The sequence below is a fragment of the Chenopodium album genome, chromosome 7 (assembly GCF_948465745.1).
Source record: "Chenopodium album chromosome 7, dcCheAlbu1.1, whole genome shotgun sequence".
Classification (NCBI taxonomy): Eukaryota; Viridiplantae; Streptophyta; class Magnoliopsida; order Caryophyllales; family Amaranthaceae; genus Chenopodium; species Chenopodium album.
The window spans coordinates 78,260,448-78,273,004 of NC_137840.1; the positions used below are offsets into that span (position 1 = coordinate 78,260,448).

The 12,557-nt window shown below is 34.9% G+C and overlaps 1 protein-coding gene across 1 annotated transcript; it reads left to right on the forward strand.

Annotated features, from left to right (window-relative positions):
* The first annotated feature begins 1,257 nt into the window (after nt 1-1,257).
* On the forward strand, nt 1,258-11,214 carry LOC145639792 (mitogen-activated protein kinase kinase kinase 1-like). The gene is made up of 9 exons (XM_081691119.1): nt 1,258-2,791; nt 3,337-3,421; nt 3,605-3,667; nt 3,835-3,992; nt 5,342-5,414; nt 5,546-5,605; nt 7,785-7,895; nt 9,856-10,099; nt 10,745-11,214. The coding sequence occupies exons 1-8, from the start codon at nt 1,818-1,820 to the stop codon at nt 10,066-10,068; spliced, it is 1,737 nt and encodes a 578-aa protein (XP_081547245.1). The 5' UTR covers nt 1,258-1,817; the 3' UTR covers nt 10,069-10,099; nt 10,745-11,214.
* The last annotated feature ends 1,343 nt before the right edge of the window (nt 11,215-12,557 follow it).

Below are 12,557 nucleotides of genomic sequence, written 5' to 3' on the forward strand. Positions count from 1 at the left end.
GGTAGCTCTTATGGTGCATTCTTTTTCTCACTAAAAATTCTCTAGTTATAATGAATACTTGCTTAACCATTGAAGTATGTTTTTTATTTAGTTATATAGCCAAGACTAGTTGCTTGGATATGTTAATTTAAGAAGATAAAATAATTAAACAAACACGATTATATATTATCTGAAAATGGTATATGAAAAATAATGATGTGACAAGCTAAGTTAAGGAATATACGATCGTATCTGACGAATGCAAAATGCCAATTGCCAAAATTTTATTTTATTTTTTATTTTTTATTTTTTTCTTGCAAAAACACTTTTGTACGTAAATGGATTACACATGGAAGAAAAAAAATAGTAGTAGAATTGAGATATGTAAATTAATGATAAAATATCATTTAATTTATTTTAAACTAAAATATCATTAACACATACAATAGCTTTTTATTTTACAAGAAAATCTAACGATTTATACTCAATCAGTTAATCATGTAAGATTTCTTATACACAATCATTATTGCATAACTTTTAATGAAGTATTTGCTCAACTCTCATTGCTGCTACTTTTTAATAGTTTATACACGAATAAGATGAATAATTTCTCGAGATTTTTCGTTGTTCAACTAATCATTTATTTTGTCTATTATTTCCTCATGAGGTATAAGTATATTTGCAAATAAATAACTTTAGTTATAACATAAGGTACAATTTGTATTTAAAAAATTTTAGATTTGCAAACAAGGAAAAGTAAAGAAAAAACATGTAAATAATGAAAGAAAAAGTTATGGAGGGGGATGGAAATTGAAAGCACTTACTATTAGTATCTTGTAGTGTGTGGACTAAATAACTAGACATAAAACTCAATGTTATTAGTCTTGAGAAAAAAAAGTGTTAAATCAGTACCTTGAAATTCCTGTTGGGCATAGATGGAAGCATTTTATGAAAACCTATAATGAAAATCACAAGGTATGAGATTTATTTTGATTGAACTCACCAATCTAGCTTAAAGTATTGCTCGGGATGCAGACTAGTTTAGGTTAAAAAGTGTAGTATTCTTTACGAGTATATTCCTTAAAGTAAGAATACTTTTTAAAAAAGAAAAAAAAAAAAAAAATTAAACGTTGACCGTCATAGTCGAGCAATTAGAGCAAATTTCCAGCGCCGCCAATCACAATCCTTCAATTTTATATAATTTTAATTAAATTTCATAGTTTCAGCTGACCAATAAAACAAATCTCCGCTCTTCTCAGTCGTCATCGCCGCGTTTTTTCTCTCTTCAACTTTCCCGGTCATCTTTCTCTCTCCTCTTCTCTTCACGCCGTCACTCCCATTTTCTCTCTCTTCTTCTTCCTTCTATCTCTATCCTCCGATCTTCACTGGTATTCCAGAAATCTCTCGAATTTTCCTACCATTTCTTCAAATCGAACTGATTTTGCAGCTGTTTGAGCTAAGAGGAGAGAGAAAAGTTTCAATTTTAGGTATAATTTTGTTGGATTTCAATTTTTTTTTTTCTGGTGAAGTAGATTGCTGAAGAATTACTTACTTCTGCTGAAAATTCATTCAAATAATTTGTTGATTTTGTATTTGTTGTTTCTTCGGGAGTTGTGTATTTAAGGAAGAGATCGTTTTTGGTTTATGTTTGGTGGTGAAATAATTTTGTGTGAATTTTGAATGAAGGAGATAGTTGGAAGTGAGGGTGTGGAATAAGCAATTAAACACTTGATCTAGGGTTTCTAGGGTTTTGTGATTGATTTTAGGGTTTTGTTGGGGGTTGCTGGGGATATTATTCAATCAGTTGGTGAATTTTGGTAAATGTTGCTCGTTTTTCAATGCATCATTTGTCTGGGATTTTTTCTCATAAGAAGCTGAGCAAAAAAATGGACCAAGTATCATCTCCCAAACCAAAGCTTGTACGAAAAAATGCTGCCAAGAACTTTGATTTCACTCCTTCAGCTTCGACATCACCATCGGCCAGTGGTTCTTCAGCGCCAAGAACGCGGTCACTTGACTTGGGCGTTGTTGTTGAAAAGACTAGCCTTCGGTGTGAAGGGAAAGATGGTGAAATTGATTTAATTTTTCGGAGCATAGGGCTTTCTGGACCTGAAGACTTTCAGATTCCTCCAGCAGCTTACCAGGCTATGAAGAATAGATCATCCTCTGATGTTACTCCGAGGACTGAAAAGGAGCAACTTGATAGTGTTGATCCTAAAGTACTAATTAAGCAAGAGGAGGTTCAAAAGTTTGGTGATCGTATGCCTCATAGATTTGGAAATAGTGCTCAGAAGAATGAAATCATACAGAATGATCGCATTGGCAACGAGTTTAGGCCATGTGGGCATGCTGTTTTTCCACACCCGGCTGATAATAGTGTGAGACCTGTTTTTGGAGGTGGAGGCGGAGGAATTAAAGGTGATCGCCCCCCATTGCTTACCCCTCCACCAGCAATGTCCCTTCCGGTTCTTGATGATCAATGTTCTACCTGGGAGTTATTAAAAGGGTTCGCACCTGATGATAATGAGAACAGGCCCCTTAGCGTTCCATATGGTGACCAAACTCAATCTTCTGATGACGAGGAGGATATTAGCAGAGAGGGAAGTCAGGGGGTAAGGATTGGGGAAACTATTATACTGTCAGGATCTTGTTCTTTCACAACTACAAATGATGATGATTCATCTAGTTCAACCACAGAACCTGTATCGATTATTTCACCAAACGGGGTCTGTAAAGTCAATATAACCCAATGGATGAAAGGTTCTCAATTAGGAAGGGGTTCATTTGGAACTGTATATGAAGGAATTTCTTGGTAAGTTTTGCTGCTGATCTTCTGTTTAATTTCTTCATTTGAATTATGCTCAGGTTTTTGTGTGACCCATCTACTGCTTGCTTACTTGGGTTGGCTACTAGGGGCGGGAAGTGAGGTTGTCTCTTGGATATTAAGGGACTTTTAAGGGGATGCAGATAGAGATAACTGGTCTGTAGGAGCCATAGGGACAATATCTGATAGACTCATGGCTTTAAGAATAATTAATTCAGGCAGCAATCCTTTGTTAAATTAAGGGTGCTGATTCATTCTTTGTTGCAGCACAAACCCCCCTAATTCTGTTCCTTGAGCTGAAGTCTTATAATGCTGATGTTCAGTTAGATGCTGCTGGCAAGGACAACAGCAATGAATCCTTAATAAAGTTCATATTGCCGAAACTTTCCATCCCCATTATTCCATTTTTCCTTGCCCTATTTATTTCAAGTGTATACAAATCTGAAATTAATAGTCTTTCCTCACTCCTGTTTTGATTACTACTGTATAGATCTGTATGGGAAACTTCTCACTACTTATGAATCTGCTTTCAGTGAGGGATTCTTCTTTGCCGTAAAGGAGGTTTCACTGCTTGAGCAAGGAAGTCAAGGAAGGCAGAGTATCTACCAACTTGAGCAGGTATGTTAGGCTTGAATTTTTTATTTTTAGTTTGTATCTTTGCAAGTGATAGCTATAGGCTATCAACTATTGTCCAGGATAACAGTCTACAATTATTGGCTTGGTAAATTTACTTTCTTCAAATTTGTCATTTTCATATGTTTTCTCTGTAAATTCACCCTTTTCCCTATTATTCATTTTCAGGAAATTGAGCTGCTTAGTCAGTTTGAACATGAGAATATAGTTCGATATCTTGGCACTGAAACGGTATCATATCACGCCTTCATCTTGTCTTTAGAACCTCATTGTCTTAGGATGGCAATTGCAAATTTGCAATTGGACAGTTTTGATAAACTTGATAGTGTATTTTTTTTTTTATAAAATTTTTTATTATTAAATCAAGATTTTCTAATGCTATTTGATGTTTACTGCAGGCTGACTCAAAACTGTATATCTTCTTAGAGCTCGTGACTCAGGGTTCCCTCGCAAAACTGTATCAACAGTATCGCCTTCGGGATTCCCATGTATCTAATTATACAAGACAGATTCTACTGGGTCTGAAATATCTTCATGATAAAAATGTGGTGCACAGGTATGCCATGGAACTGTTTCTGTAATTGTTAATTATTTATTTATTTATTTATTTATTTTTTATCTTTCTTACATTTAGACATTTAGTTATGCACTTGTGTGCGAACTCGTCTGTTCACTTGCCTTTTGTTTCACTGTTTTAATATTTTGCTTTGAATTACCACCCCCCCCCCCACCCCCCCGCGCGCGATTTCTTTCCAATTTACATCCTAAAATCATGTCATTGAATTTCAAATTTGTTAAAATAGTTACTTTGTTGTGTGTCTGTGTGGGGTATACCTGCCTCCTTTTCTTTCTCTGCTACTTCAAAACACACATAAGTATAGGCTGAATAGTACTCTACTTGGTCCAAAAATTCACCGGTATGATCTCTTTTTGGACTTTTGAAGTGCGCTCAGGGGACTTTTGGTTGATTTTAAGCTTTAAATTGAAGACCATAATATAAACTAGAGCCAAAATTCATCATCCACGCTATTGCATTAGCCATCTATTTGGTGTATGTGTGTGTGTGTGTGATTACTATCCTACATTCATAGGTTACTCAAGTCACCTATCTCACACTCTCACCACAAATTAACGTAGTACATCTACTTAAAGCAAGATACTTCACTCCAGAAGTAGCAAGTGAACCCTAGTTTCTGATATCTGAGCTTCATCATATGGCTTCATAGCCTTTACTATCCTCTCTTTGCAGCTAATTTGTGATCAGTCTTGGAGCCTTAGAAAAAATGTTGTGCTTACTGCTTAGAGCAAACCTCTAAGGGAACTCTTCTCGTGACTTCTATCATTGCTGATTTCACGCACTTATCTTTTTATTTTTATTCTTGTTCAGTATCATCATTTGCTCTGAGTATATATCCGTTGATCATCAGTGTCCATAGTGCAATATCCATGTTAGGGTAGTGATGCAGGTGTTGTCATATATCGTCATTTGGATAATAGTGCCTGATGCAGGTGTTGTCATATATCGTCATTTGGATAATAGTGCACTTGAATGATAAAAGCTATCCATATGTAATGGCTATATTATGTCAAAATCCGGGTGCGAATGAAAATTTATTGTGTGGTGCTTATCCTTCAAACAATGCATCTTCCTTTGCTTTTCAAATGATTCTCTTAGCAACAATTTCCCCTTCTTGATTTTCTGTCTTTCCAAAAACAAAACTTTTTGAAGTGCTGTTCACGCTCTTCACAGGTTGAGGCTGTAGGTTCAAAGAGTACATAGTCTGGATGATATTCAATAATTTGACCTTTTGTATGTAAATGCATATCCAGGAGCATTATCTTGTTTGACATACTAATAACTGTAATGCTTCTGAGAATTAAGCTGGATTTTTTACCAACTCTCAGGGATATCAAAAGTGGCAACATATTGGTGGCTTCGAATGGAACCGTAAAACTAGCAGATTTCGGATTGGCAAAGGTCTGCTGCTCTTTGTTTACCATTTTTCTAAACATCTAGCATGCTTTCTGCTATATTCTGTTTTTTCTCTAAGATATGTTTTTGCAAGTATGATATCTAATTTGTTTCATTGATGTTACATTGTTTTCCAGGCAACTAGATTAAATGACTTGAAGTCTTGTAAAGGGACCGCCTTTTGGATGGCACCTGAGGTTAGCCTTTCTTCATGTTACTGATTTGAAATCTTACATTCCAAATTGATGGTTCAACCATATGCATATACGATGCAGATGGAACTGATTATCCATTTGCTAATGGTTGTTGTCATATAATGAGAAATTTCTGTTGAGATTTACATACTTATTCTATAGGGCTGTTGCCCGCATACCTCTTTCTATCGATTTCCCAAGCAGTAGATGAATGCTACTATATACTTACATCAGTTGCATGTACCAATGCTGGAGTAGGTCATTTAAGAGAAGATCCATATATGGTCATAGTGTTGTTTGTTTTATCTAAACATTTGTGCATTGCCTTCCATTAATCCCTATATTCCCTTTTTTTTATTAAGGTATACTTGTACTGGATATATATGTAATATATCTCAAGTTTTCATCTTTTGAGCCTCACTTGTTGCAAAGTGCCAACCTCTTCTTTACACCTTTCAATACCTTTTCAGATTATATGTTCTTCTCCCTATACCATACTTCTAATGTCGATAGCACAGGATTGATCATATATCTGGAAATGTGTTGCTAACTTCCATCGCACTTTGCTTGTTAGCTGGGTCGATAATTTTCTGTCCTCTTACACTGATACATTTTTATATGCTTGGTTTATATCACATGTTTTGTTCAGCGCTGTTGAATGTTTCTTGGTTCATGTTATTGAAAAGACATCTTAGTGGTTCAGGACCTTTTAGTAGCATTTTTTTTTTTTGCATTCCTGTGAATAGGTGCTCTATGTTAGTTGTTTGTCTTTAATGAAAATATCTCACAAACTCAAGACATAACTACATAAGATAGGCTTAAAGAAGGGTGAAATTATTAACACTGACTTGCTAAGATTAATTAGGGGAAAGTATATTTCTTAAACCTTATAAGTTATAACTCAAGGATAAAGCTGTGTACAAATCCTTCCTCACAGCATCACGACTTTAACCCACCGTGTGTTTTATGTAACCATTACATTTGTTTTCGTTGTGTAGTGGGAAAAAGTTAGTGCCATGTGTGCAAATTAGCTCTAGGAACACCCTATGTTACCAGTAAAGGCATGCAAGTGGTTTGATGATGGAAGCCGGATGAGAGTGAGGCTTTGCATGGCCAACAGGCCAAATACTTGCTACTATATGCTGGATTACATAATCATATGTGTAAGAATATATGTCTGCAACATTGTTGCAATCTTTAATTGACCCTTGCAATTGCTTAGTTTAGAAGCTTTGGATAATGGATACTGTAGCTGGGGCTTGGTCTGTGTGTCCTTTGTGGGATTCCTGCATCCAGATTCCTTTGAGGCTTCTGTCAATTTGTAGCCCACAACATACCCACCTAAATAAAATGCTGTTTGTGTGATTAGATCTTTTAGAGAGATAGTGGACCATTATGCTTAAATTTGAAAATATGTTGTTGGGTTAAAATCTTTTAATTTGGTAGGGTGGCTGTGTGCTGTGGCTCTTTACTTCTTTTTACTTCTCATTTAGATCTGTTTAACTTTGGGTATGTAGCTTGTATGCAGGGTCTGCTGTCCTTGCCTCTTTTTTTTTTACTAAAATTTATATTTACTAGTTTTGACGTAGTGCTGAGAAGGTAGAACATGGTCAATAGCAAACCTATTAAAAAAAAAGTGATTAATTAAGTCACGAGGTATTAAGAATGGGTGGATTGGGCGGAAGTTCAGTTTTGAAGGATATTCTCTGAATCTCTGAGGTTGTTGCTCCAAGTTTTGCAATGTATAGATTATTATTTCAAATTACTTGATTTGGTATTTGTGAATTATGATGCCTATCAAAAGACGAGTAATAAATTTTTTTAATCCCCAGTTCCCAACCCAAAAGTATTTTAAGTGATATTCTTAGTAGGTGCTTTGGCATCTTGAGGTTTATTCTTTCAGCTGTATGTGGACCATTAGCAAACCATTTAAAGTGCTTTTCTTGCATTTTTATTTTGCCTGCTGTGAATCCTAGGTTTGATTTATGGTTTATTCCTTTGATCTTGCACTTGCTGAGAATTTCTTTCCTGTGCAACAACAAATTGATTTATGGTTGACTATAATATGTGAATATTATTGTATTTGTGTACTTGTAGACTTCTAAGAATGCACGGGCTCACTCTGTAGCTTTGTGTAGTTTACTTCTTCTCTTAAAGATTTCTTTGATTTGTGATTTCTCAGGTTGTTAATCACAAAAATAAAGGTTATGGACTGCCAGCAGATATCTGGAGCCTTGGATGCACTGTCTTGGAGATGCTAACCGGCCATGTTCCCTATTATCCTTTAGAATTTGTATGTGACTCCTATCATTTGTTATATCTTTTTTCTACCTTGTCTTTTGGATTGTTCTGATGATTAGTATTGTGTGGGATTAAATCTAACATTTAGTCATTACAGATTTTAAATAGTGTCTTTATACATCTAGTCATGTACACTGTAGGTCTAAAGTCTAATTGCCTAAAGGTATGTTATTTTTCTTTGATGGAACCTAAGGTATGTTAGTTAGTCTGGGAGGTGAGGATTGACTAATTGAGTAAGGGTGTGAATTCAACCATCGCACTTTGAATTTTTTTACAAAGTGTTGTTTAGAGTGTCCTGGTGGCATTGCAACGGATGCAGGCAAAACAAAGGATCAATTTCATCATATGGATGATTTTTTGTTTCATATAATCCTTGTAGATTTCTTATAATGGCGGTCAGATAAACAAAATACAATGACATGTATTTATGGTGCATTTAATGGCGGCCAGCTTTGATGCCGAGCTGACAGCTTTTAGAACCATTCAGGGCAGTATTTATGGTGCATTTATCTGTGATCTCCAAGCTATCTACAGCCCCCCCCCCCCCCCCCCCCCCCCCCCCTCCTCGTGCTGTAGATTTAAATTGTTGATGAGCTGTTCATTGAAATGTCTGAAACTAGAAGTAGAAATGCTTTACTGTATTTCAATTCTATTCTTCATATTGATTTCGATGGATCCGAAGTTGCTGCATTTTGTTGACATGTATGCTCAAATAACTTTTTATTCTTTCAGGTACATTTGGTGTTAATTTAGCATTTGAATTGAGACCGATTTGTTTTCTTTTAGGGTGTGTTTGGTCATGGAAAATGATTTTCCCTTTTTTCTTCATTTTCCTTTGTTTGGTTTGTGAAGGGGTGGAAAACAATTTTCTTTATGGTGGAAATTTACTCTCAATAATGGAAAACCTATTTCCTTTTACAAAACAAGGGAACCCATTTTCCTTCCTCATTCTCGTTTCTTTTTGCTTTCCTCTCACCAATCCTTACCAATCTGCTCCTATTTCCATTTTCTCTATAACTTTTCTTATAAGGAAACAAACAGAGCAAAACTATTTTTCAATTGTGGTTTTCCTTGAAAATCTGTTTTACCTGAAAAAGCAATTTTCATTGAATTTGCTTTACACAAACCAAATGGTGCCTTAGAATTGCATCTTTCACCTTCTTTTGAGTAATCTTCTGCTTCATCATCAGGTTTAGTCTTCAATCTTTTCTGAAACTCCTGTTTATACACCATGCTTACTTGCTTAGTAGAAAATGTCAGGCTAGTGCGAGATCATATATTTGAAACTTAATAATTGCTTATGAGATGGCCGGTTTGTTATCTTTGAGGACACAATGGCAGTTATGGCACAATGCTGTGGTGCTACTTATGCTAGTTTTTATTTGTCAAACCATTTTTAGTTCCATCTCATTTGGACTTATTGGGCTTTCAGTAGAGGGCTACTGAAGGAGGAAAGTGACATGGTAGAAATTTATTATTCCAAGTCTGCTCTAACAGACTGCAGTTTAGTTTAGTGATTTTCTACAAAGCTAACCAATCTAGTCTAGGAATACATGACATAGCTTAATCTAAAAAATTTCCTCTTTTCTTTTTTCCTGTTAATTTCAGCAAACAAGGCCAATCAGCAATATTAAGTTCAAGCAAAAGTTAGTTCAGCCATAATAACTAAGAAATAGTTTCACCTAAAAAAATTGTTTATAAAAGTTCAGTTCAGCAAAAGAATAATAGCTCAGCAAAGAAATAAACCCTGCTCCATATTTTATATGGCTGCTAATTGGAATTTTCCATGATAATCACTATTGGCTTTGTTTCACTATTATTTTTCAGGGCTTTGTTTCACTTGTTATTTGTCTGTGATCAAGATGCAATTTTTTTTTGTCATTATACATATAACTGTTGCAGCATGCTTTGTGCTCTATTTGATTAACAGCTGCCGTCATTGGCAATTGCAGGCGCAAGCAATTTATAGGATTGGAAAGGGTGAGGCACCTCCCATCCCTGATACTTTGTCCAAAGATGGTCGTGATTTTATCCAACAATGTCTACGTGTGAATCCGAATGATCGTCCTACAGCAGCTGAGCTCTTGGAACATTCATTTTTACGGAGACAGCTTTATGCTCCATTAGGCTCAGAGTCACCTATGATGCGCGGGAAATCAATTTGAGTCTGTTATCACTTGTGATTATTTTGTGGAGGTGAGTGCTTTTTAGGTTTTCTTTTAGTCTAGAATTCATGACATGCATGCCCACCGCTGTTTATTAAAGTATTAAATGAGAAGAAAAAAATTAGCTAAAAGAGTATCCAACTCTTTCTGCTGATATAACCATTTTAGCAGTTGTATTACAATGCTGCAACTCAATCAAACTATCTCACCCCGCTGGCATTTGGCGGTGGCGCTGAAATTTGACACATATTTTATTTGGGGTGTTTTGGTGGAAGGGTGGGTCATGTCAAAATCTGAAATGTGGGATATCCACTCAAAAGATCAACCAATTTCGGACAAAGGCTTTTTAAAATTATTAATCATCTGCATGACCCACGATCACGGCATATTTCTAAGATTGAACAGTGAATATCCTGTCTCTTATTGGCCATCTGAGTATCATGTACTAAAGATCTTGAGAGTACGGGTTGTGGGCCTGTAGTCTAAATAGTATACCATTGTACTGGTTTCAGTTTTTGCATATTTGTTGAAATTTTGCAACACAGAACTCGCTTAAAATACAGTAACTTTATCCTCTCCCACTAGTCTTGTGATATTTTACTCAAGAGAATAACTCATTTGCACTCTCTGTTGAGGTTGTTCCTCTGGTTAATGAATGTTTCCTCCTTGATGGCAGATAATATGTACATCTGGAGTTGCAACGTGTTCAGCGGAGTGTATCAAATAATTAAGTGACGTATATGATTCCTGTATCCAAGATTATCCATCTGAAAGAAAAGAAAAACCCAAAAAGTCAGAGGGATCTCTGTACGCATCATCCTCTGGATGAGTTATTAAATGGTCCTGGATGGCTGGCTAGCCCCGCCAGCGTGCTTTGATTCCTACCTCGCATGATTCCAACTCCCTTAATTCCGGGATACTAAAAATGCAGAGGACAATCTGTAATATAATAGTCTAGTTTTTGGGGCTGTGTTTGTATCTGTGATCTGAAAATTAGTTAGCATATGATGATGGAATCTTGATTTATGAATGATAGTTTATTACTGTATGTAGGAAGATGGTTTAGGCTTTTGTATGTAACTAATTTTTTTTGTCAGGAACAGTTTGTACTCGTTCATTATTCAGATCTATCCTGTTATGATTGTATCTCGTTCCTTCTTTTTTACTTCTTCAGCCCGTACTCATATTGTGTTCGCTTCTTTTGGAAATTTTATTTATATTTTTTATTCAAAGAATTTTATATCCATTGATGACTTTCAACACCTACTTTTCTCATATTAAATTTTTTTGTGGAATTGGTTTAATACTTTTCTAGGGATTATTAAGCAAAGTTCTTACTAACAGGTTATTTAGCAAAGTTCAGCCATATTTTATATGTAATACGGAGTATTGTTTTATGATTTATATATCTATAGACTAAATAAGTATATTTATAAGTAATAAGAGACGAAGAATTTATGTTTTACTTCATTCGTTCTTATTAGATTTATAAGATCTACAGTTGGACAACTAGTCACAAAGAAAATGCGTAGTTCTGGTTTGAGTTAATATATGCAATCACCCAATCAATCGCTAAATCATCCTAATCAAAGTTAGGCAGTGCTGTGTAGGTCACTACTCGCGACTAGGACTAGTGGTTCATATATAATTTATAAATGCTAAAAGTACAATTTTGCCTAAAGACCTTTATTAATACATTCGTAGTAATACTCTGTACTTGCTTGTCTGTCAATCCAAGTTCAAGTTCTGTTTTAATACGGAGTAGTATTTGGAATAAAAGTCATATTGAAGGGTATATTCTAAATTTGTAATGTCCTAGTTTGTCATTTCACAAAGTATGGACTTTTTGAGTTTGTGGATTGCTTTCTCTCTCATCATTCCATCCATATTTCTCTCTCCTCGCAGATGGCGTAAAAATGTCACATAATGACTTTAATGAGGTGGTACAACTGCAACTAAAGTCTTACAAGCATCCAACTTCTTTTGGCTTTAGCATCTTTTTTTACATGTACTTACATTAATGTTTAACTCTTTAATTGAGCTATTCTAAACAATATATACCTCATCCTTTACCATTGTTTTATACTCCATAGGTTTATTTTTTGTATGGCTTATACTAATGAAATTATAATTGTGTGAATTCATGACAAAAATTTTAGTGGATTGGTGTTATTAATAGTTAATATATCCGCTTTTATCATTTTATAATTTTTATATACTACAAGTACAACTTTACTAATCTTTAAGGTTGCATATATCATTTGTCAGATGATTTAAATCCAAAATTAGTAAAGATCCATCATAATAGTTTGATTATAATTAATATTGATTTAGAATGAGAGTATTATTATTATTTTTTAACTATTTATACAAGTACAAAAATACACCGAATAATAATTCGATAATTCTATATTAAACATTTTTTTTTTTTTTATAAGTTAAGGATAAAGACCCTAGCCGTACCTTTTAACCATCACGGTTTTTTTGGT

Bases quoted from the DNA above. Each gene is read 5' to 3' on its own strand.
- LOC145639792 (XM_081691119.1), top strand. From the start codon at position 1,818: ATGCATCATTTGTCTGGGATTTTTTCTCATAAGAAGCTGAGCAAAAAA. The intron at 5,415-5,545 runs GTCTGCTGCTCT...ATTGTTTTCCAG, and splicing joins CAGATTTCGGATTGGCAAAG to GCAACTAGATTAAATGACTT. The intron at 5,606-7,784 runs GTTAGCCTTTCT...GTGATTTCTCAG, and splicing joins CCTTTTGGATGGCACCTGAG to GTTGTTAATCACAAAAATAA.